Here is a 24,555-nt window from a genome sequence, read left to right as displayed (position 1 = left end):
CCCCATAACCATATACCTCACAGCAGAACTCGCCTAGGTCATCGCCGGCGGCTGAAGACCGAGAGTCTGCAAAGCCAACTATAGTCGCTATCGGTAAGAAGAGAGTCAATCAGACTATGGAAGCAGCGCATGATTGAGTTTCGACACTCTTCTGTCCATCTCTTCTAAATTGTCCTCTTCTTGTCTGCGTCTCCACAGCGCTTGTTTAACAAGCACGCGCGAAATACATTGGGTTCCGCAACGGCCATTTTTTGAGATCCACCCTGGCGGTATTGAGGTGCTTGTGTTGTACCAAGCGCTCGGCTGGAGAGAGGGACGCGAGATACGCGGTCCATGCGGCTTACGTGCTATGGAAATTTGCGGCGGTGCTGAAGGCAAGGTAAATAGCTACGAGGCTGAGCCATTGGTCGAGGATGAAGTTGTAGGTTGCAATGCGGTTGTCAAAGGAGCTTTTGGATAAGGCTGTGCCGAGAGATCTGATATCGGTGATGAAGGCGATTGTGTTTTCGAGGACTTGGATATGTTGGGTTTGCAGTTCGAAGGCGTGAAGGAGTACAGAAGCGAGGCGCGTGCGGTAAAGCAGCACTGTGTGTTTTCAGGTTGATCTTCTAAGGGTAGCGCGACAATTTGGGCGGTCGGCTCTACAGACACTCGGTCTTCAGCCGCCAGCGATGACAATGCTTCTCATCGTGAAAGCGCTCTCCGTAGCTATAGACTGTGGCATAACAGAAGACAAAGACGCTCTTCTTGTAGACGTAATGAGGACCACCTGAGATACAGCTGCATAGGCATGGTATGGGTGGTTGCAGATTGTGGCGATGCGATGCGATGAACACGGTGTCTGGGCTTGGGGATGTTGCATTAAATCGTCCAGCTCCAGGCCTGCGAGACACTGCATGTGGCAATCCCACCTGCTCAACAACATCACTGGCATGACTTGAAAGAATGCAAATACATACAAGCAGATGCATGTAGCCGAGCTCCTGGGGTCAAGTGGGACAGACCATGCGCTTCTGTCAGGAACACACGTGAACCGTGCCACAAAAGTCACATAGGCCATGTTCGTCCCTGGTCTAGTGCAAAGATGTTCACTAGTAGCTGCCGACTGAGAAGTGTGATTCCCACAGTCGAACTGTGTACATATGACAGACAAAACAGCAAGCGAAGGAAAGTTGCCATTATACATGGCACTCATTGTACCTCCGTCTATGAGCGAAGAGAACAAAGATATGGCCATCCAGAGCGTGAAAGTTAGCGCTGCTGCCTGCTGCAGACATTGTGCATTATTGGCAAGGCGGTCTTGTACCATCACTAGTGGAAGCGCACGACATGTGGAGTGTATCCGCCTCGCGGGCTTATCAGCCCTGTCCGTGCCACTGTTCAGAGTATACCGTTGTACGACGAGGCTTGCATGACAATAAACCGGCATCCCTTGTCTAATGCTCTGGCGAGGAGGCCCTGTGGATCATCGGACAGCATGATTGTATATGTGAAGCCATTGTGAGAAGACTAATTAGATAGAGTACTACATTGATGTCATACATCCAAGCTTTGCCGAAACTCAACCTAAGCTAATTCTACCGCAATGATTTCCCTGGGTCCTTTCTAATTTCTTCGGTTGCTTACGTCGGGAACATTACATTACATCCAAGACATGTAATTTCGCTACCCTGTTCCTACCGTCAACTAGCATCGGGACCCAGTCTTCTCTTCTGGGTCGATAGTAGCGTTGTCAGCCTTACACCTTTTGTCGGTGGTGCGTAGCCCATATTGCCACCGTGCATCTATGCCTGCCATCTGTCCGTGCGAAGAAAGCCTTGCGGAAGAGGAGGCGTGCGCCCTGAGCCGCGTATGCAGCATCCTGGTGCCACACCGTATCCGCCCCTATCACAGTCGGACCGTCAATGCCACACTCGTAGCGTTATACTGAATCCTTTGTTGCGAAATAAAGTGGAACGTGTACAGTGGTTCGTGATTGCGGCCTCACCTCCGTAAGCGGCATCTCAAACGTCTAGTCATCACAAGATTGAGAATTGACCAATCATGTGAAGTGGTCTATTGCTGACGTCTTGCGCTAAGCCATTTATAGAATGTGGGGCTGCTCGAAAATGCTGCACAGCTGCGTCAAACGGCAATCACTGATGACTGTATAGAGCAAGCGAACAAAGGCCGAATAGCTCATCACGAACAAATTGGATTGATATGTGTAGTGACAGAATAAAGGGGCTGGACACAAAGACTGGACATAGAAACGCATTAAATAATCTTAGGTGAGCAACATGCTTATGAGGACATGTTCATGTTTTGATTTTTTAGGTGCATTCTTGCGTTTTGTGTAGGTACAAGACATGGTTGGATTCTTGCTCATGCTTCTGGTTAAATCTGTGAGTACCTAATTATTGGTGGGTTGTGTTTGCAGATCGTCTTGCTGTTTTCACGACACGGCGATTTCTTGGCGCGTTTGCAGCTTTGGTGACCTGTCATCGTCATCATCCTGTGAGTAACCTGTCGAGGCTTATCTTCCATGACCTACTGGTGGGTTTGTAATCGTAATTAGCTGCTTTTGTGACAAGTCGAGATTCTAGGAATAGTTTAGTTTTGCATTTGTCAACATAGGTAGATGGATTTGATTAGATGGACGCAGCTTTCTTGAGTTCATAGGTAGCTGATCGAAGAGGAAATAACGGCCAAGGGTCATTGACAATGTCCCAGTATAATTCGGTTGAGGAGTATTGACGGCTAGAGCTATATGTCGGATTTAACGCTAGTGACTTTGTTGATCCATAGCAAAAGAGACAAAAACCACTTTCGTTTGAGGCTGCCATGTACGTAAGGAAGACTAATCAATCGTGATATTCTGCTGCCTTGGGAGGCTGGTGGCTAGCTTGTGGTAGCATCTGCTACCTAGCGAGGCTGTGTTCAAACCAACGCCATGTAGCCAGGTTCATATTAGTCGACGGTCTTCTATCCAAACTGGACAAAAGCCGCTTTTGCACAGCCCACTCCATGTGTATATGATGGCTTGAGGCGCGCCCTTTGCTTCCTTTCAATCCTGACCCTCCACCATTATCAAAAGGTTTGAAAATCACAGGAATAAACTTCAAATCACGTTTTCTAAATTTCTCATCAAAATTCATCCTTTTCGTAGACAATGGATACTAGCAAACTTGCTCCTCCAACTTCAAGCCGGGCCGACACAATCACCTCACAAAAATCAGATCCCTTCCGAACACCAATATCACCAAGTAATGCGTCCACCAGTGGAGTATCGACAGCCGTATCAGAGTATGATGTGGCAGTCCAGCAAGAGCTGCAGGCAGAAGCCGCGTCTGATACAGACAACCCCTTCGCCTTTCGACCATCACAGCTGAGCAAGCTTCTCAATCCCAAGTCGCTTGCAGTATATCATGCTCTCGGCGGCCTGCAAGGAATCGCAGCCGGCTTGCAATCAGATATCCACACTGGGCTCAGTGCCGACGAATCCACAGTGCCACGACAAATTTCTTTTGACGAAGCAACGAACCCGCATGCAACCCCCAAGGAGAAGACATCGGACCGAGTGCCCAGAGACGGACAGCCATTTGAGGATCGAATTCGTATCCACGGACGAAATGCCCTATCATCAAAGAAAGTCACTCCCCTATGGAAGTTAGTATGCAACGCATACAACGACACTGTCCTTATAATTCTTACCATCGCGGCTGCAATCTCGCTGGCGCTTGGTCTCTATGAAACATTTGGAGCAGAACATCCCCCTGGCGCCCCGGCATCTGTAGACTGGGTAGAGGGTACTGCTGTTGTGGTGGCCATAGTCATTGTGGTTCTCGTTACAGCATTGAATGATTGGCAAAAAGAACAGGCCTTTGCAAGGCTCAATGCAAAGAAGGAACAGCGCGATGTCAAGGTTACACGGTCTGGGAAAATCGTCATGATCAGCATCTATGATATCCTAGCCGGAGACATCATCCACTTGGAGCCGGGCGACATTATCCCTGTCGATGGTGTCTTTGTCGATGGCTCAGACGTCAAGTGCGATGAATCCTCCGCTACAGGAGAGTCGGATGCCATGCGCAAAACACCCGGCGCGGTTGTCACAAAAGCCATGGAGTCTGGTCAATCGGTCAAGGATCTCGACCCATTCATTATCTCTGGCGCCAAGGTGCTCGAAGGCGTAGGTACCTTCATGGCTACCTCTGTCGGAGAGCACAGTAGCTTTGGCAGAATCATGATGTCAGTCCGCGTCGAGATCGAGACGACTCCTCTTCAGGAAAAGTTGGGCGGCCTCGCCATGGCCATTGCCAAACTCGGAACTACTGCCGCTGGGATTCTCTTCTTCGTTCTGCTGTTCCGCTTCGTAGGTGGATTGGATGGCGATACCCGAGATGCTGCGGCCAAGGGCTCCGCTTTCATGGACATTCTCATCGTTGCGGTAACAATCATCGTCGTAGCCGTTCCCGAAGGACTTCCTCTTGCTGTCACCCTGGCCCTGGCCTTCGCCACAACCAAGATGTTGAAGGAGAATAACCTTGTGAGAATTCTACGAGCCTGCGAGACCATGGGTAATGCCACTGCCATCTGCTCGGACAAGACTGGTACTTTGGTAAGTATTTTCTATCCATGCACACTGAGTCAGATTCTAACATTTCATGTAGACAACAAACAGGATGACTGTCGTCGCTGGTACCTTCGGAAACACTAGGTTCGTCCATGCCGATACCGTCTCGGAGAAGGACGAACCCATTTTGGCATGGGCATCAAAGGTTACACCAGTTGCAAAGGACCTTATCACACAGTCTGTCGCTATCAACTCAACGGCCTTTGAAGGACAAGAAGACGGAAAGCCATGCTTCGTTGGATCCAAGACAGAGACTGCCCTGCTTCAGTTCGCCAAGGACCACTTCGGCCTCGTTTCCCTAGCAGAGACTCGCGACAACCAACAAGTTATGCACATGTTCCCCTTTGATTCAGCAAAGAAGTGCATGGGTGCTGTCCTCAAGCTCCAGAATGGAAGCTGCCGCCTTGTTGTCAAGGGAGCGTCTGAAATTCTTCTCGGCTTCTCTTCTTCTTCCGCCAACTTTGCTACCCTCGAGACTCAACCCCTGACAGACGGTGAACGCCAGAACCTCACTGATACCATCAACGAGTATGCTAGCAGATCGCTCAGGACTATTGGACTTGTATACCGCGACTTCGAACAATGGCCCCCAGCCAGCGCTGAGATGACTGAAGGTGGCAGTGTTTCTTTCGCTTCTCTGCTGCGCGATTTCATCTTCTTTGGCGTTGTCGGTATCCAGGATCCCATTCGCCCTGGTGTTCCTGATGCTGTCCGCAAGGCGCAAAAGGCAGGCGTTACGGTTCGCATGGTTACCGGTGACAACATGCAGACGGCTAAAGCTATCGCAACAGAATGTCTCATCTACACTGAGGGCGGTTTGGTCATGGAAGGCCCTGATTTCCGCCGTCTTAGCGAAGAACAACTGGATGAGATCTTACCCCGACTCCAGGTGCTGGCTCGTTCTTCGCCAGAAGACAAGCGCATCCTCGTTCAACGTCTCAAGACTCTTGGCGAGATCGTCGCCGTTACTGGAGATGGTACAAATGACGCTCCCGCGCTCAAAGCCGCCAACATTGGTTTCTCGATGAACTCTGGTACAGAGGTTGCCAAGGAGGCATCCTCGATCATTCTTATGGATGATAACTTTACTTCTATCATCACAGCTCTCATGTGGGGTCGTGCTGTCAACGATGCGGTCCAAAAGTTCCTTCAGGTAAGTCGCACTACACTGGGTTCTCTCTAGTTCACAATACTGACGAAAACAGTTCCAAATCACCGTCAACATCACTGCTGTCGTACTCGCATTTGTCACAGCCATCTACGATGATGAAATGAAGCCTGTTCTCAGAGCCGTACAGCTCCTCTGGGTCAACCTCATCATGGATACCTTCGCAGCCCTTGCCCTCGCCACCGACCCGCCTACCGAAAAGATTCTCGACCGTCCACCCCAAGGCAGAGGTCCTCTCATCACAGCCACCATGTGGAAGCAAATAACGGGTCAAAATATCTACAAGATCACTGTCATCTTGGCGCTATACTTTGCCGGTGGCGACATCCTCGGCTATGATCTTTCCGACCCCAACATGCAGCTCGAGCTCGACACGATCATCTTCAACTGCTTCGTCTGGATGCAAATCTTCAACATCTTCAATAACCGTCGTCTCGACAACAAGCTCAATGTGCTCGAGGGTATCCTCCGGAACTGGTTCTTCATCGGCATCGTCATCATGATCATCGGCCTCCAAATCCTCATCATCTTCGTCGGCGGCCGCGCCTTCCAGATCAAGCCTGGAGGTATCGATGGAACTCAGTGGGCTATAAGCATCGTTGTCGGCTTCGTCTGTATCCCCTGGGCCGTCCTTATCCGCTTCTTCCCCGATGAGTGGTTCGCTGTCATTGCGAGGATCGTTGGCAAGCCTGTTGTCATTGTGTACCGCTTTTGCTGCACTGCAGCTAGCAAGGTTAAGAGTTTGTTCACCTTCTGTCGCAAGAAGGAGGTCAAGGAGGAGAGAGATGTCGAGGAAGCGGTTGCCCCGGCTATTGTAGTCGATGATGACGCGAGTACTGCTGCTGCTGAGGCTACAACTCTCTGAACCAATCTTCCCTTCTAAGTCTTTTTTTTCCTGTTTCTTTTACAAGAAGTATTATATCATCGACTAAGTAACGGCGTTACGGTTTTTCTTAGTGTAAATATATGGGATGTCCATGAAATGGTATGTATGTTATGGGCAATTAGAAGACGTGTACCTGGCATTGTTGCTTCTTGTGGTTCCTGTCATGACTTGAGATGGATTTTATGGCTGACGGGCTTACTAAATACGAAATTGTAGTGGCTTTGGAACTCAATGGCCGATGACTTGCTCTGTGCAGTGAAGGCGTCCTCCTCCTACTTTTAGTATTTAGTCGCGCCTTCTTGTGCTAGATCAAAAAGGAAAAATATCACAAGTTCTTCGGAATCTAGTTAGTTAGTTCAGATGCTGTTTTTCGTGCAGAAAAAGTTCCTAGTAACAATCTCCCAAACGCTGCCGCCGCTCTTCTCAATACTACACACTATATACTGTGGTGTATTATCACGTGACTAGTTTGTTGGATATATTGCGATTTTCTTTCATACGTAGATAGGCACCTTCTTCAATCAATCCTTCACAGCGGTTAACTATCAGCTTGCTCAATCTACTCGATTGCGGGTCGCCCCTCTGATCTTCTGAGCTCGATCACGTATCGTGTCACAATACTCACCCTCCCCTTCGCAAATATATCCTCCAAAGTGAATGTAGCAAAATAAAGTAACAGGTCTCAAAGATATCCTTTCTCATACCCCATACACGGCACGACTTACACACAACCTTATTAGGCACTACCTTTTCTTTCTCCTAAACTTGCTGTTAAAGCAGATAATAATTTTTTTTGCAAAGCATTAGAAAGCGATACAAGCAGCAGGTGCTGAAGACGCTGGGTGCGTTGCTTGGTGGGAGTCCATTGCTTGTTGTGTTAGCGAATGTGTGATGTGAGTTGGGGGCAACACGACAAGCATTCAGTGACCCTTGATGACCTAGCAGTATAGAGAGCTGGACTAAAATTGTGTAGGCAGCAGCATCAGGTTGGGTGTAGATAATAGAAAGGAGAAGGCCCTTAACAGTCTTACAGTATGATGTGTGTATGTATTTCATCTCGCTGGCATAAGTGTCGTCGCTAGAACTATGCGGTCGGAAGCCTGACAAGCGCTGCATTCTGCGTGATCTGCTTATTGTTTGTAACTAATGACTTGTGGTCACTTGCATGCTTCGTGCACAAAATCCGTTTTCAATTTCTCTTGAAGTGCTTGTTCGCATGCTGCAGTCGATTGAACTATTCGAGAACAACATCGCACATGCCACTTCTGATGCTTATCATGCTAGCGTCGGGAGGCGCTGGTCGGATTCTTGGTGTATGAGCGTCGTCCCGATACCGGATTGTGGTCAGTCTGAGTAGTATCAACTAGCTGCTCTCATTACAGGTTCTTTCACTTTCATGCTTTCTAGACGGCATCGGCTCATAGAACTGATGAGATGACATTTGTATCCGTCAACAAGTCTACAGTACGCATAGCCACCGTTTTACATCGCAGCGTGCATTGTGTCAATACTACGCCACACTAATCCTAGCTAAAGCTAATCTCGTTTACCGTTATAATTATCAAACTGCCCAAAGCGGCAACAACTGCAAAGTACATTGATTACTAAGGCTCGTTTGGGACGCATTTGGGCCGAATAGATAAGTAGATATCTGTGGATTGCTCAGGTCCCGCGTAGCTCTGACGTTTGCTTGGTGGTCAAAGCGTATCGCTAGCCTATCAGTGGCATGCACGCGGCTGAAGTTGCCGCTCTGTTGGCATGTGTCTGAGCTCTGCGGCCCACTTAGCCTATTCCACAGCTTGCTCCTCCTACTGGGCGTTGCGCGGTGTTGCTCTACATGTTAAATCACGTGAACGCGGCGCGACGTGACAGCCGTTGAAAAAGTATGTGATACGATGCACAGCCATGTAACTAGGCCGTTATATTGACAATGCGTCAATGCTCTTGGGCACCTCGGATCACTTCTGCTTCCATTCTGGCACGTGGTGACAAGAAGCATCCTGGCCTGAATCCGCCGCCGAGCCGCGTTGCACGCACTCCTGCTCAGACCCATTTACGATATCCCGGGACCGACTCGCTCACCGCGCTACGCTCAGGCCAGTTTACGACACTTGAACCCAAGGCGCCTACCTAGTCATTTTAGCGCCATCGCTACGAGCCTGTGCATTCGGCCCCCATCGGCTACGGAACGGCCCCAACCAAGTGAAGCAGCACACTAAGCACGGTCGAGCTCATTCCACGTACAGCCACTTGCTGGCTCTGGCCCCTGTGGTATACGCTTGGACAGTTTCCGTGCAACGTGAGAACGACAGGAGACTGAAACGTTGGTCAACCACGCCATGTCAGCTGGCAGCAGGGGTTGAAATTAACGGCATCAATCCTTGCCGGCGACTACGCTGCAATACGGTCATGGGTTGTACAAGACCACTACTGCCAAGGGAAACCATGCTCTTACCAAAGTGTTACATCTGGTCGCGGAATGTCTTCTTCTAATAGTCATAGAGACGCCTTGGACACCTCCTTCAAAAACCTGATAAGGTAATAGTTGTGAGGCTCCATTACCAATTTGTAGGAAAAGAATGATACAGAAGACTGTATGCCACAAAAGGTTCTACTGATGTCACAAAATCCCTCAGCTCCTGGTCTTTGCATATGCATCAAGATCCCTCATACAATCCATCCTCATATCCCTGCTTGTCTAAACATCAGAGGATCTCAACATCCTTGTGTTTCTATGTACTAATGTACATTGGGATTAAGGTGAGACTAACCTTGTCAAGGCAAACAAGGCAAATGAGGTAAACGAGGCGGAAATGATGTTCGGCCTGGCTGAGTATCGTTTGACCAATAGGATCAGATCCACGTCATAACTCTTGGAAAGCCAAGCGCCCCTGTCTCAACAGAGCAGAGCGTTCCTATCTCGCATGCACTGAGCGCTTGCTAAAAGCGTTGAGCAGAGCCACCGGACATGACGAAAGTCATGGGTAAATGACGTTGGTACAGTCTTTCTTAAAGCACAGACAGACTCTTCAGCTAATCTAACCATAAGATAAAGTGTATTGACAAGGGTGAAGAGCATGTTACAGAGTGGTCCTTGATATGTTGCATTAGCAACGGTGAGTCTATTGGATGGCGTAAAGAGTACTGTTCACTTGATTTCAGACTGCAAATGCATGACACCGCACCTGAATCATGGTCGTACTTGGCCCTTCAAGTCACAAACACTACGAGGGGTTTGCTTTGAAACTTGGCAGATATAGGTGGTATTCTTCAAAATGTATACGCTGCAAATAAAAACCCCCAGTTAATCACTCATCGCTCCCCCATCGCATGGTTCATCTACTTCATTTCATTGCCTAACTATAACTTGTTTCCTAATTGATGCGAACGACCATTCTGCCTACACGCTTGACACATTACAATCTTGATATAATCAATACTAATCCTACTTTGGTGTCTTGGTTGCAACGGGCTTCAAAGAGATCATGATGCTTACATCTTGTAAAAATAATAAAGATGAAACAATCGTACTCCTTGAGTACGATCGGCAACGATGGACTAAGAAAAAATGGTCTTCATTCATCATCAAGAAGAATAATTCGACTATCTGGATGGAAAAAGAAGCCTTGGGTCTGAAACCAGCAAACAAGCAAATGAGGAAGGAATTAAAGAACCAGAGTTGCTCACTTCTGGCCGAAGACGTGACGCGTTTATCAGATAAAACATTACGTTACCTGCAAGAGGAACTAGGTGTATCGCTGACTGAGTTACGAAATGCTTTGCTCAGGTTTGCGGTAGATTCGGATTCCCTCAAGAGTGAGCTTGTGAGTTTGCTACATAAGCATGGGCCCTATGTTTGGGGCAAAGAAGATCGAAATCACTTGCTGAAGCCCAACTCGAGTACACGATACGAGAAAGATTTATTTTATGACGATGAGAACGATAGAGAGATGTAAGTCTAACTTTTTTGTTTGCGTAAGATGTAAGCGTTCTCTAAGCTTTCTGTAGTATGAAAATACACCTCCATAGATGGGTCATTATGAAGATTTGCAATATTATAAAATACTTGGAGTGTAAGGAAAAGCAATATAAACATAAACAGACTACTGGTAGTGACAGCAAGGGTCTCGTAAGTCGCTTCCGTGTCTACATTGCCATCTACTTACTGTCCTGGACATGTACTCTTTTACTAATGTCAAGGCTAACAAACTGAAGAAGCGGAGGGCTAGAACCGTTTCAGCCAATCCTAACAATAGCGGGGTACAATTGAAAGCTGCAAAACGGCGGAAATTATCGAACGTTCTACAGCAATCGACCCCGGGGACCTCTGCCGTTGTCAACACCAGAGGATTTACCGCAGTCAACTCCCCGCTACCTGCTGAAGTGACACCCAAACACCAACCACAGGAAGCCGCGTGGAGTTTTGCCCAGGGACCCCAGCGATGCATCCCTGGAAGCGTTTTTTGTCACAACAATGGCTACAGGAGTCCACGTGAACCCTGTCCGCCTGTTTCAATGCCATCCCGGCTTGCCATTGACTCTCCCAGCTTCCTTTTACCAGTACCATTTGAATCTACTCCCGTAAGCAATAGTTTGCCGCCATTGGCTTCGGTTTTTTTCAAGAATAGGGGATGGGGACATTCAGAGAACTATCTTATAGTTAACCCTGCTCATTCCTCCCACGCTACACAGTCACAGCCACCATCACAAGGTGTAAAGCAACACGCACTCCAAATCTGTCGACCGCATCATCATCAGCATATACTGCCTCCACCACATCCGCATATTCAACACCAGCAACCTGCACATCAACCGCCTGTTCTACCCAATGCTTCAACACGCTACTACGAACGTTCTCGTGAACCCCGTCCTTATAGTAGGGACTACCCTGTAGTTCAGCATGCTCAGCTGCCCCACGCTCGAAAGCCACAGTCTCAGAGTCCTCAGCAACAGCCCGTTCAAACGCAGCACGATCCAAACGCCCTGCTTCCATCCGATCTGCGCATTCAATGCCCGCAGCCTTTAACTGGACTGCCTAGCTTACCCAATGTTTCAGTTAGCCCCTTTGGATATTCTCTTGCACCTCAACCAGCTCCAGCCATTTCCCGACAACCGGTTCCCCTCAAACGTCTCCTCCTCCTGCAATGCGATGTCACTGCTCGTCTATTACTGTTTTTTTTTCCTCGAGATTCGATGCGTCAGGACGAAACAGCGCTCTTCGAAGACCTACGCGAGCTCTGGTTGCAAGGCGAGTCGCTTTTCCGTAGAAAGCTCGCCACCCAATACGACCTTATTTCCGAAATCCTGAATGCCTGGCTTCAGCAACGAGAAGCTATCATTAAATTGCGCCACTCAACGGCTGCCAACCTGGGCGTCTCAAAGCAAGTAAATGTTGAGCGCCTATTGGCGCTCAACAACCTCCGGGCAATGCTAATCAAGTGGGATGACATGAGTCCCATTGATGGGAAAAGTTCTGAAGACCTGCTCTGCGTAGCCTTCAGCGTCATAATCAATTGCACGGATAACGGAGACCTGTTCAAGGATAAGCTTAAAGAGCTAAGGTCTAGTGTAGTTAATCTCTTACGCGGCGAAGACAGCAGGGGTATTTTGTAAAGGTAGGACACAAGAGCTGTGTGATTGAGCAGCTACAATCGTGGAGAGCGCCTGAGGCTCAGATATGGTGATAGTAGGAGGAACGCATACGTAGCATTCTTCGCGCTATACATAGAGAGGCCATAGACGTAAAACCGTTCAACAAACTCTTTCATGGTTTGCTTACTTCAATACATATTGAGTGCCGTACCTGAACTTGTGGGTTGTCATTGTCACTGTGGTGCTCATCTAATAAGCTTTGAGCGCCATATGGCTCGTCTTTTGTAACTTACCTTTACCTACCGAGCTCAACAACTCACTATTTAGTCAGTCGGCGATACGCCAATACATGGGGTTGGTTTGAGTTAAACTACTAGTGGAAACCGAACTGTTGTTGGTACACGATGAACAACAAAGTTCTAGTTTATTAGTTATGCCTTCTCTGCTATACTCTATCCCTCAGCACACCAACTGCGTATACTAGTGAAAGTGAAGGTGAAGGTGTTTGTAGTCACTATGGTAGGACTTGTGGGTGATGCATTTCCTACACCCGTTCAGTATACGACGGCACAACGGTTTACGCAGTAAAATCGAAAGAGAAGTCTACTGATTTGGTCTAGCTATTGCACCGTCAGGGGCGATTCATCATCTTGCGGATGGAATTTCTAAAAAGGGATCTAGTAGTTAGCAGTCTCAGGGCTGATTACGTGAGACGGAGTATGGAAAGTTATCTAATTAGAATCAGAATTGAGACATCTCACGTCCTAGAAAAAAATATGAAACCCTCCATGTGAGTTTAGCTCTGTTTTGAGCCATTGTCTGATTATAGGATAAGAAGAGAACAGGATATGGTTTTACAAGCCCGGGAAAATATGGAAGATGCTTACAACTACTACGGTGAAGGCTAGCATGGCTCGATCTCGTTGCTCAAAAGGATTATATTGCTACGGCATCATAGAAGATTCAATATTATTGCATGGGGACTACACTCGTCAGTCTTGGAAAGTATGTAATATAAGTGAGCGTTATGTTTATATGGACTCCTCCTGCAAGAAACGAGGTGGGGAGTAACAGAATAATAACTTCATTTGAGATGCAATTGAAGTTGTAATGCTAATTCACAAGCAAGCTGTCATTTCGGTGTCGATGTGAATCTGAAGCGTCAAACATAATCCATTGATTTATTGACACAAACGCTATCCTAAATACGAAGCCTCTGCTATAGGACCGCAGCATCAGACGGTCACGCTAATGGGCAGGGTTTTTGAAGTGCCCTTACTGAGGCGGCAACTCTTTTGCTAGCGCTGGGACAAATTGTTCAGAGTACGCTGAGTCGACAAACTCGTCAAACTTGGTCACCTTCCTACCGTCTTCTGTAAAGGTCAGGATCAACGCATACTCGTTCGTGTAGGGCCCAATCTTCGTTTCCGCTCGGCTAGTTGCATGTATAATACATTTTCGCGCTGCAGCATCATGTACTTCCTCTTTCACAGTGACCTAAAGCTGTTAGTCGTGACGAAACCGAGGCGGCAATGCTCGCTGACGGTAAAATTTGAGTACAGATGCATGATCTCGCTGAAATATGCCTGATATTCGGCGTTGCTCCTCGGGACCCGGTTCATAGAGGCAGGTAACACGCGATGTTTGCAATCAGGTGATCGATATGCCATGATGTCGTCGATGTCCCAGGTGTTGTAGGCTGCTATGACTGCCCGAGCTGTATCTTGCTGAGCTGCCAAACTATTTGTGTCAGGAGAGCAGTTCAATTATGTGCAAGGTTGATTGGATGCAGCTTTGGCATGATGCAGTTTGTACTCGTAGTAAAGGCGTACGTACTTTGGGAGGGGGTTGCTATTGGCATCTGTGAGACATTGTTTCAAGTCCAAGCCAATCCAGACATCACTCGACTCCGATTTAGGACTGGCCAGCGGATGAGAAGCGGCAAGTAATGATAGTGTTGTAGCAAAAATATTGATGAACTTCATAATGGCTGCTGTGAGAGGCTATGCGAATGGTACAAAGGGTGCATCCAAGCTGGGCAGCAGACATCGAGTTATATAGGAACATATACACTACAACAGTTAGGCCGAAAGCAGTTATCAGGGCTCATGTCACTACTCCATCTTCCAATGTAATATTTCACGTTTGGTATGTACTCCACTGTGTCTCATCGTCTTTTCGTCGCACAAGAACGCCAGGCTAGTGTCTCACCCACGGCAAAGCTATGAAGAAGCTGATAACATCATCATCCTTTGCCGGGTAATGATGATTTTAGCCAATATCTGGCGAGCATGGACTACTTAGCTGTAACGTTGTCCGTGGCCATGAAAATCTACATTGCCAGTTGCGCTGGCTGCGATTGGGGGTCAGCAGTCTTGTCTATGTTAACGTCATGAGACTGCGGGAATACGAGCGAAAGAACGGAGTCACAGAGCGCCATGGTAGACACCGGAGTGTCACGAAGCGTATCGCAGACACCCGCGTGACCCGTGACTGATACTAGGAGTTTTCTAGCTGCTGTCCGATGCGCGAAGGCATCGTACTGGCGACGGCGTATGAATAAGACTAAAAGTGCCAGCGAACTGTATAAAACCGTCGCACGGCATAAACTTACCCCAAGCCAGCAGGCCTACTGTCTGATTGTGAATGGCGAGACGATAACAAGTACTAAGGACAAGGCTGAGGCCCTCCGGAGAGAGCTGCTTGACAGATTCAGCGCGACGGATGACCTCCCAAGTTCATCGACAGCATGCTAGGGGGATTTTACTCCCCAAAATCCCTGGACCAGTCCTCCAGCCACCACACTTTTCGGGCGGCTGCAGGACGGATCCCACTAGTGGCAGCGACAAGAAGTCCGCCAACAAGGTATTCAACAAGTGGTGGGAAACCGTTAGCAACTCATATATCAGAATCACGTCCTAAAAAGCACAAACGAGTCACGTACGGGTACGTGCTATACCGCGGAAAATAGCAACTGCACACTGGGAGAGGATCGCTCCACAAGCTGTCGTATGTATTCGACGTCGAAGCATTCGGAGCCTTCAAGGGCCTTGAGCACCCTGCCCGTATTGCAGGGCCAAACAACACGTTTTATATGTGCATGAACAACACCGCCGTTACATGGTGCCTAAGAGGTACGGCGTCGCCCGGCTCCCAATAGGTCTTTCTCTCCTGTCAGGAAATCATTGACAAATGAGACGTAAGAATACGCTGGTCCCCCAGTCATTTGAATATAGAAAGCAACGAGACAGCGGACCGCCTCGCAGCCGCCGAAGCAAGAAACCTCTCTCGACAACAAGGCAAAGCGAACTCTCTAACGGTATCGAGAATTGGCTCCATCAGGAAGCAACAGGTTGACAACGAGCACCCGCGCTGGTTGAACAACACGAACAGAAACTTGTCACAGGATTACAGCCAGTGGCACTTCTTGTACAGCCCTACTCGCTCCCCAAAAGAACTCCTGCTATCACAACCATCCCTCGCCAAATTGCTCGCTACCCGTACGGGATACGGCGACTTTGCCTGATATCACAAGAAGTTAAATCACGAAGATGCCGCCTTGACCTGCAGATGTGGGAGATGTAAACCCCCCTGAACATCTCATCCTCTGTCGGCGATCGAAAGCGGTCTCCAGCATGTAGCCACAACAAGCTGGCCTTCTCCGGGAGAATAGAACGGAGGTTGTCGCACATGTTTTTGAAGCTTCCTAATTTACGCCCAATGCCTCTATAGAATTCTAGCCATGATTCTTCTTAATTAGATCGATGTCAAACTGCCTTTCGACAGGGTTTTTATAATTCCATGAAGCGTCCAAAGAAGTAACGTGCAGGCGTTGGTAGACGCAGGGCCCCTGATCTATTTAAAACAGTGAACTCGAGCTTTAGGAGAATTCAACAAAAAGGTCGTAGTTATAACCCAGCCTCTTCGCGTTACTATACTCAATTAACTCGGTAGATAACATTCAAGCTTTTACTATCGTCCTTCTTCCATCATCTTATTAACAGTTTTAGAGCTTCAAGCGACGTTTTTACAGTAGATTTATCTAAATATGTCGCTACGAATTCTTTCATACGCTCGCTCGAAGAAAGAGGCCTCACTAGGGACTGCCACATACATCCTGTCAACCCATATCACCTCAGAACGGTTGTTGGGACACTCTCTCGTGTCAAAAATAGATCTCACGTAGATACAGCCTACATGAACCTGTAACTCTTGCTGCCCAGTGTTTATCAAAGGCTGTAGATCCAGATGAATCTGCTTGACCACTTCCACATACACCGGATCTATGCCGCCAATAGACAAAGTCTTGAGACAAGAGAGCATTGACGTACGCATGAGAATGAGATCACTGAGCTGACTTGGTGATGCGGTCATCTCTGCCTCAGACAACCCAAACACGAGTGTCTCGACGTTTGGGGGAACTCGCATGGATAGGCACCACTCTTCCCACCTGACGTTGCTGTCCATGACCATAACATCTCCAACTGCAACACAGTGCCACATCTCTGGCGCAGTGACGAGAACCTTGAGCGCCGTCATGTGTGAGAGAGACTGTATAAGTGCGCGCCTTTGATCGACCTTGTCTTCATAGTAGTGAACGTCCACGTCAAGTATAAGCGTGTGCAACGTGGTCTCATGGGGTCTAAGTAGCTCAACAAAATCAGCAGGCGAGGGGCTCCAAGGCCGAAGCCCACATCTCCTGGTTGTGTACAAGAAACTTCTCAAACCACTACAGCATTGCAGCAGCGACTGCAAGTCTGATACTCGTAGACAACAATTCTCCAATTCAATCCGCTCTAGGACCAGTGTTCTGGACACAAGAGCCAACTGCGAAAGTTCTTGTATCATGGGCTGGTGCCGGGTGAGCTGTGGAGGCCTCGAGGTAGCGTGGGACGCCTTCAGGACTCGCAGTCTGCTTGAAGCTAGTAGTGGTTGGAAGAAATCAAGAGGCCATTGCAGCTCGCCGTCTACTGCACACGCCACCAGCGTCCGTAACTCTGGAAAGCCGTGCTTCGGCTGCCAGCTCACGGCATACATATCGCCTGGCACACCATCAAGAGTAATTTCTCTCACGTTCGGAAGCAAAGCAACTAGGAGTACGACGAGGGGGTCTTCGCTGCCTGCATGCAGCTGGTCGCAAAATGTGCGGTTGCATAAGTGCACGCCGTTGGGATTCGGCAGAACAGTAGCAGTACCGCATCTAGTCTCATTCACAATTTGGCTGTTACAGGTACTGCAGTCAAGCTCTGCATCTTCTTGTATCACCTCGACATCTCTAGCGGCCTGGACGAGCAGAATATAATCCGCTGCGGTGAGCTTTGCGCCCTGAGCACTGATGTGCTCATGCCGCTTATTGCGGGTCTCATTTCGGGTCTCGTTCGACTCAAGACCTCTATCCTGTAACGTATTGAGCGCAGTCCAAGATCTGAGACTTAGCTTTCGAGTATGTCTGCGTAGCTCAGGGCGATGGATGATTCGTTTAAGGAAAGGCAAGAATGAGCGGCGAAATTGAGACACATTGCTATACTCTCGAAAAAGCTCAGGCTCGGTAGCCAACCGCAGACGCTTGCATGTGAGAGATAAATTAAGAAGTTCTTGCTGCTTCAAGGACGACGCCATTAACTGGAGCAGTTCTGTACTTAGCGTAAGGAGCGACATAAAGGACTATGTGTGAAGCGCAAATCGCGTAGCGGGCACTTAGCAATTACTAAAGGCGCACGCTTTACTGTCCCTACTATCCCCTTACGAAGGCGTTCAGAGTAAGCCAATGAAGTAGGCTATCGGCGGGGAAGAGCGCACTACCAACCTCCTTTCACGGTGATGTACAGGCAAGCTGTCAGTAAGCGGGTAGTCCAGGATACGTAGTTCATGCATTTCTCTTTCCATGTGGCTGGCTGTCCTAGTAGATATACCTTCTCCGCGGACTCCTAGTAATCAGATTCGTGATGGTGAGACACATGGAAGTCAATCGTATGGGTAGGGCGGAGCTGAGCTGGCAGCACAATCCTGTGTACAGCTCTTTGACGCCATCCAGTGTTGAGGATTAGATACCAGCCAAGCCCTGTACGAATGAGATAAGTATGTGAGTGGTTTTTGAGGGTCTTTAATCGCTGCTCTCCTTCAGAAGTGCAGCGTACCATCTCGCACCGCATCGCCCATAATACCAGCCTGTACGACCATGTTCACAATCCTGGGGCGGCAACGCTCGCACTCTTAATAGTCGCTGCTTTGGCACAGGGGCCTGCACAAACAGCGACCGGCAGCCCCATGAGCGCCAGATCCTCAGCCACATCAGCGGCCACAACTTCGATCACCGTTTCTCCAATCTCTACTGTCGACACACAAACCAGCGCCACTGAAGTACGGTACCATACGGTCAAAGCCGGCGCAGGCGGCTTCCACTTCGAACCCGCAGAGCTAGCCAATGTGTCTGTTGGAGACGTCGTCACATTCGAGTTCTACCCGCCAGATCACTCTGTCGCTCGAGCGGAGTTTGGAAGCGCATGCGTGCCCTACGAATACACGGGAAGAGATAGGACGGGGTTCTGGTCAGAGACGCAATGGGTCGAGACACCCAGCAATGTAAGCAGCCGCCTGGACATCTTCAGGCAGTGCGAAGCTGTTGACTGACGAAGGAAGATTACGTACTGGAACCTGACAGTCAACAGCACAGAGCCAATCTTTTATTACTGCGCCGCCCCAGATTCGTGCAAAGGGAAGCAGATGGTCGGCGTCATTTAATCCAAACGCTACACAAACGCTCGATGACCAGATACTAGCCGCAGCCAGGGCCGACTACCAACTAGCACCGGGTGACCGCGTGCCCAATGAAGCGTCTTCAGCCTTTGTCTCTCCACTGACGGTTAGCTCACAGGCAGACCTCGTGTCGGCTAATAAGCCGCCCCCAAAGCTCTCTACGGCTGGCATTGCTGGCATCACTGTCGGTGCGATCCTGCTTCTTGTGCTGTGTACGGGTGTTTTGTTTTTTCTCGCCCGCAAGGCTTGCACGGGGCGCCAAACAGCTCCTTGGCTACATAGCCAGACCGGCCACAACAGCAAGCAGCAAGTCGAAAAACCTCCTGTTCAGCTTCCAGTAAGCAAACGTCAGTATGTTACACTTATTTTTCTCAATCTAGAATATCAATCTCATCTAACTAGCCTAGATTCATATCAAGCTCGGCAATCTAAGTGGGGCAGCAATAGCTATGTTGATGGAGATGACTAGAACGATGATCAACCGTAAGTGAATGTGTTCATGCTTATAATTGACAGTCTTGTGTATCAATCTTCCCTTCCAGGTTCGACATGTCGGTTGGTTCAATCTACTGTCAATGTAATTTTGGCCTAAGTGAGCTTATGGTGTTTTGTGTCAGCAGCACGCTTAGCTCTCTATCGAATACAATCTTGTTACCTTGGCCTGTCCGATTATGCTCCCGAGCTTCCTTCGTTAAAATGCTGTAGGCTGACAGCTGGAAAAAATTACTGAATGCGAGAGGTATGCGACACTTCACTACCAGAGGGTAGCTCACCTCGTTACTTGATGATACTGCCTGATGTTAGCTGTGGAATTGTTCCTTGAGTGATGCTTCGCGTCCCTTGGTCTGTTAATTCGTCGCGGTAACGATAGCACCTATTGAGCGATATGATGCGCGCTGGAAGCAGTTTGGCAAAGAGATCTATAAAGTCATATGGCGTAGCACGGCGTCGAGCTTAAGTTGGGTAGCTGTTCTTGATGGACGCGTCCGTAGACCAAGGGTTGCACGCGACCGTGCTAATGATGACATATAGTAAGCCAACGTCTGCGGCGGGTCAATCACCCTTCACCCCCTCCCCCCTATTACTAACAGGCTAACTCTACTTTCTTACTTACTACAATATAGCGTCCGTATAGGGTGTCAAATAAACCGTTATAACCTCTAGTATCTTTCTACGTCCTCTATTTCTTGCTAGCGATCCTACAGCGCATGTAAATGGGGGGGCAAAGTAGAGCTTTTTTCTATGTGCGTCAGTGGAGTTCTTTTCGCACAGACGTTTTCACGCATCGATAGTGGTAGCACGTGCGTTGACCGAACGGGCAAATATATTTTCGTACTTCTAAACACGCCCCTTAACTGTCCCTGTACAAGTTTATACCCTACACAGTTTTATTATATACGTGAAAAAATGCCCCCTACACGATCAGCACGAACTCCTATACAGCCTGTTTTTACAGAGGCTCTTAGCCAGGTATACTCCCAGATATACTGTACAGGTTGTCGGCAGTATTATCCAATCCAAAACTTCACTATCAATCGTCTCGGTGCTCCTTACCAGCCCTGTAAGACTTGTAAAACAGTACGTACAGGTTCATCTCTAAGTGTGCGTATTATTTACTTCTTTATAGACTACCCGTCCTGCCCCGCGCCGTCGTTTACGTCCTCCCTCTTCTTCTCAGATTGAAGCTCCTACACCGCAAAGAGCGCGAACAGCTTCTCCACATCGTAGTACAGAGGAGACGCTTCTCCAGAATAACTCTACCGAAGGTGTACCCCAAGTACCACCCACAAGCACTCCTGAACCAGACGAGTTTGACGGTGACGTGTTTAATACACTTCCTAACGAAGCCTCTCAAATCCTAGAGGGTGCCGCCCCTCCTATACATACATCCAGAATATTACGATATTGGTCCATTACGGGGGTCTTGTCAGTACTGCGAGGCCATGCACTGGGCAGCCGAACGGACGTCCACATCGTCTATCTCTGCACTAAGTTTTACGTTTTGTTGTGGTGATGGACGGGTACGGCTTCCAGCATTTCAGCCATTACCTACGTACCTCTATAGTCTTCACAGTCCGTCTGCAGAGGCTGTTCGCTTCCGTACTAATATTCGGTCGTATGATTCGGCCTTCGCTTTTACTTCTATTGACTGTACACCTACAACGCGCGGTGTGGGAATGTCAGGTGTACAAGTGCTTCAGATACACGGCGCTCTTCACCATCGAAACGGTCCTATAGAGGAGACTGGAGAAGATAGTTTACCTTCGTACGCGCAGCTATACTTCCATGACCCTCAGTACGCTGCTTCTATACGTGCTCAACGGAACCCCCATCTTGACGAAAGGATTCTACAACAACTTACGTCTATGCTATGTGAGGTTAACAATCCGTACATTAACATTTACCGTACGGCAAAGGAGCGGCTATGTGAGGCTGCCAGTAATGACACTCGTGTTCTTCTAACAAGTAATTTACGCTTCACGTTAGAAACAGGTACGGATCGGCGACTGGAAAATATCCCAACAAGTGATGAAGTCGCAGCGGTTATTCCAGATACGGCCGCATCCGAAACATGCCGTCCAATCGTCCTTGAGGCGCGTAATTCTTCTGCACTATTTCGTATCACCGCTACCCATCCGACGTATATGCCTTTACATTATATTCTCATGTTTCCGTGCGGTGACAGCGGATGGCACCCAGGACTAACACTATCAGAGAATTCCTCTCGTGCTAGCCTAAAGCTTACTTAACAGATGTACTTTTGGTATTATCTCCATCTACGTCTAGCTCTTGCGTATGCCCCCCCCTACGGGTGGTGCTATAACCGTGGTTGGAAGGTTGTCGTGGATACAACAGACGTTTTCGCCCGTACGGAGATTTGCAAAGGAGAGACAGGAAGTGTCGCGTTGTTCGGATCCCGTCATGAGGAATGGGAGACATAACTTATCAGCTCAATAGAGTTTATCTTTACAGTCTAGTTATGTCGTATAGGGAACGTACCTGCTGTAGTAGATGGGGTATACATCAAAGGCGAGCTACTCAACTGTTTCGTTTGCGTTGTTGGCGCATACCTGCGTTGCAGCACCATCTCCTTATCTACTTTCGCCCGGTATAGATTGCGAACAAGGCAGGGTTTAGCGGTCTACGATTTGCCGATTGCTCTTGCGGCTGAGTCAGGGCTGCTCTTTGCTATCAACGCGAAAGCCCGGGCGGGAGGGTTTCCTTTGCCGCTGCATCTCGCCTGCTTTGTTGCAAAGGGGCACATTCTGTTAAGTAGATCTATCCTGTAGCAATAACTAATGCATAACGTTCGAAATCTCGTTCGCAAGAACGGTGTTCCCGCCTTCGCGTATCCTGCACACGATGCATCCACGTTATGGTCATGCAACCTAAAAATTATACACCGCAATACGGAATTCACTATATCTCTTGAACATCCCATGGACGTTGATGGCGAGCAGCGACTTGTTACTCTTCGCTATGAAGGCGACAATCTTGTGCACGGCGGAATGTCGCTCGAGTATCGCGACATTAAGGTTCCAGCTGAACCTGTCTTCGGGAAACTACGGCAAGGAAACCCTAAGCCTCAACTATTGTCGCTGACGCTCAAATAATCGTGTTCAGTGTGGTACCCAAAAGGGCATTCGATGCTCAACATTGGCTTTGAGAGACTCTTGATGCTGGCACAGGCGACAAATATATGCATCTACTTCGACACTTGTTGGCTAGGTGAGAATACCGCAGAATTTCAAGAGATTGTCCGAAGCTCTCAGGCGTTCGTTGGGGTTCCGCTTATCCCACAATTTACCAGTCTTTACCAAAAGGCAGACTGGCAAATTCTCAACTTTATCCTGGCTGCTGAGCGCAGGACCTATATTCCTAGCGAAGACTCGGTGTCTGAGGCTATACTCTCCATTGAGCGTGTAAGCGCTGAGGCACCTCCCTCCGAAGATGCGATACACGATAATCCCCCTCCGTACGCGCATGATAACAATATGTTGGGTAAACGCTCGAGACGTACGTATTCTAGTCATATGCTGCATTGAGATGTGACTAATGTGCATTACCTAGCTGATTCTAGCTTGACGCTTGATGCTCAGGATTTGAAGCGCGCCCGAGGACATTCATGCTCATCCTCGGAAACAGAACTCGCTACTCCTGCGCCATCGCTTCGGGCTGAGTCAACAGCTTCGTCTACTGCCACCGTTCCAGCTGACCTTTTCCAAGAAGCTGTCACTTCTGCCGTCGAGAAGGTGCTCTCACCCATGTTGGAGAAGAAACTTGTACAATTGGTTAGGGAGGAGCTCCCACGGGTGGTAGCAGAGCTTTTTCGGGAAACGCCTACTGGCCAATCTCCCTCGCAATGCTTGTCACCAGCATCACCTTGCAATCGAATCCCAAACGTGCTCACACACCACGATGCGACTTCCACCCATCATCCTACTCTTAACACAATGATCAATGAAGCTGTCCAGAAAGCCTTGAAAGAAACCTGGCATGAACCTCTCGATCGACATCACCAATCTATTACTATTAGTTTAGATGAGCATAGCGAGGATTTAAGGATTGGCTTGGAAGCTAGTCACGAGGACCATATGTTCGATTGCAACGACAAACGTTACGAAATGGAAGCAGAGTTCAACCAGCATCTATTGGATGCCCTTGACGCTTTTGTAGATATTGTCGATAAGGTGGTAGAGAATTGTTTGAACAAGTTTGGCGATACTATTAGCAACCAAGTGTTTTTTAGACGCGGGGATGCCCTTGTTGCGTCAAAACAAAGCCAGAGGGCGACATCTCTGCCTGTTTCGACGTATGACAACAAGAGAATTGCGGAGGGGGCATAAATTGGAGGAGCACGAAACAGAAAAGGCGCTGCATCACTGGTTGACCAACTATTCGCTATTCTTAAGGTTTGGATGCACGTAGCAATTTGTATAGCACATTGCCCTATGATCAGAATTAGAGCGACGCAGTTGTTTTGAACACTAATGTCCATCCCTGAGACCCGGGACGCACCCCGAGGCGAGACGGTTTTGCACTTCGGACCTCCGGAAAACTGAACGCGCAGGCCAATAAATTTGTAGTTTTTGTACATGAATCTACTGTACTACCCCTTTATCTGGACAGCCTCCGAACAAGATTCATGCAAAATTGAACATGCCGCTGATCTTTATCTCAACGCGGTTGGACCCCTCCTTACTCCTCAACCCCTGTCCAAACGCGATTTTACGTTTCTATGATATATTCGGATATCTACAAAGAAAGTATAGGAGTAAAGTTTTATTGTCCTAGATTTTAGCACTACCTGATAGCCAAAATTGTGGATGCCGGCAGTTTCGCCGTGCGGAGAAGGAGATGCACAGAAGCCTCCCTGGGTAGCGAGATGCGTTTTATTGAGTTGAAATGATAACATAATGCTGTAATGAATTCAGGCGCTATTCCCAATTGCTCTTGGTCTCTAAAAATAGATGTGGCGCGTGTTGTGGGTCTTCAATGCCTCCCTCACGACCCCTCCAAGTGACGAGGGATCATCTG

At 48.4% G+C, this 24,555-nt stretch overlaps 8 protein-coding genes across 8 annotated transcripts; 5 read left to right on the top strand and 3 right to left on the bottom strand.

The window, feature by feature from the left end:
* Nucleotides 1-340: 340 nt before the first annotated feature.
* Nucleotides 341-1,593, bottom strand: PSV08DRAFT_365002 (uncharacterized protein; the record flags this gene model as incomplete). The annotated part of the gene is made up of 2 exons (XM_014221544.2): nucleotides 1,392-1,593; nucleotides 341-585 (listed from the first exon to the last, which is right to left on the bottom strand). Exons 1-2 carry the CDS (start codon nucleotides 1,477-1,479, stop codon nucleotides 341-343), a joined length of 333 nt encoding a protein of 110 aa, XP_014077019.1. The 5' UTR covers nucleotides 1,480-1,593.
* A 1,558-nt stretch (nucleotides 1,594-3,151) lies between these two features.
* On the top strand, nucleotides 3,152-6,648 carry PSV08DRAFT_404434 (uncharacterized protein; the record flags this gene model as incomplete). The annotated part of the gene is made up of 3 exons (XM_066093682.1): nucleotides 3,152-4,600; nucleotides 4,653-5,768; nucleotides 5,821-6,648. The coding sequence occupies 3 exons, from the start codon at nucleotides 3,152-3,154 to the stop codon at nucleotides 6,646-6,648; spliced, it is 3,393 nt and encodes a 1,130-aa protein (XP_065948273.1).
* A 3,509-nt stretch (nucleotides 6,649-10,157) lies between these two features.
* PSV08DRAFT_228947 (uncharacterized protein) lies at nucleotides 10,158-12,282 on the top strand (the record flags this gene model as incomplete). Its single annotated transcript, XM_014221545.1, has 4 exons — nucleotides 10,158-10,621; nucleotides 10,678-10,798; nucleotides 10,885-11,625; nucleotides 11,689-12,282. 4 exons carry the CDS (start codon nucleotides 10,158-10,160, stop codon nucleotides 12,280-12,282), a joined length of 1,920 nt encoding a protein of 639 aa, XP_014077020.1.
* Nucleotides 12,283-13,536: 1,254 nt separating this feature from the next.
* On the bottom strand, nucleotides 13,537-14,246 carry PSV08DRAFT_354948 (uncharacterized protein; the record flags this gene model as incomplete). The annotated part of the gene is made up of 3 exons (XM_014221546.1): nucleotides 13,537-13,758; nucleotides 13,806-14,001; nucleotides 14,098-14,246. The coding sequence occupies 3 exons, from the start codon at nucleotides 14,244-14,246 to the stop codon at nucleotides 13,537-13,539; spliced, it is 567 nt and encodes a 188-aa protein (XP_014077021.1).
* A 2,053-nt stretch (nucleotides 14,247-16,299) lies between these two features.
* PSV08DRAFT_373516 (uncharacterized protein) lies at nucleotides 16,300-17,919 on the bottom strand (the record flags this gene model as incomplete). The annotated part of the gene is made up of 1 exon (XM_014221548.1): nucleotides 16,300-17,919. The coding sequence occupies one exon, from the start codon at nucleotides 17,917-17,919 to the stop codon at nucleotides 16,300-16,302; it is 1,620 nt and encodes a 539-aa protein (XP_014077023.1).
* Nucleotides 17,920-18,528: 609 nt separating this feature from the next.
* PSV08DRAFT_373515 (uncharacterized protein) lies at nucleotides 18,529-19,449 on the top strand (the record flags this gene model as incomplete). The annotated part of the gene is made up of 3 exons (XM_014221549.1): nucleotides 18,529-18,843; nucleotides 18,923-19,368; nucleotides 19,425-19,449. 3 exons carry the CDS (start codon nucleotides 18,529-18,531, stop codon nucleotides 19,447-19,449), a joined length of 786 nt encoding a protein of 261 aa, XP_014077024.1.
* Nucleotides 19,450-20,960: 1,511 nt separating this feature from the next.
* PSV08DRAFT_373514 (uncharacterized protein) lies at nucleotides 20,961-21,767 on the top strand (the record flags this gene model as incomplete). Its single annotated transcript, XM_014221550.1, has 1 exon — nucleotides 20,961-21,767. One exon carries the CDS (start codon nucleotides 20,961-20,963, stop codon nucleotides 21,765-21,767), a length of 807 nt encoding a protein of 268 aa, XP_014077025.1.
* A 549-nt stretch (nucleotides 21,768-22,316) lies between these two features.
* Nucleotides 22,317-23,864, top strand: PSV08DRAFT_186623 (uncharacterized protein; the record flags this gene model as incomplete). Its single annotated transcript, XM_014221551.1, has 3 exons — nucleotides 22,317-22,612; nucleotides 22,688-23,034; nucleotides 23,089-23,864. The coding sequence occupies 3 exons, from the start codon at nucleotides 22,317-22,319 to the stop codon at nucleotides 23,862-23,864; spliced, it is 1,419 nt and encodes a 472-aa protein (XP_014077026.1).
* Between the last annotated feature and the right edge of the window lie 691 nt (nucleotides 23,865-24,555).

This window comes from Bipolaris maydis (assembly GCF_028858645.1).
Source record: "Bipolaris maydis strain C4 unplaced genomic scaffold PSV08scaffold_13, whole genome shotgun sequence".
In the NCBI taxonomy this organism is placed as follows: Eukaryota; Fungi; Ascomycota; class Dothideomycetes; order Pleosporales; family Pleosporaceae; genus Bipolaris; species Bipolaris maydis.
The sequence above is the reverse complement of the archived record's forward strand: the minus strand, read 5'-3'. Positions and strand labels throughout refer to the sequence as shown.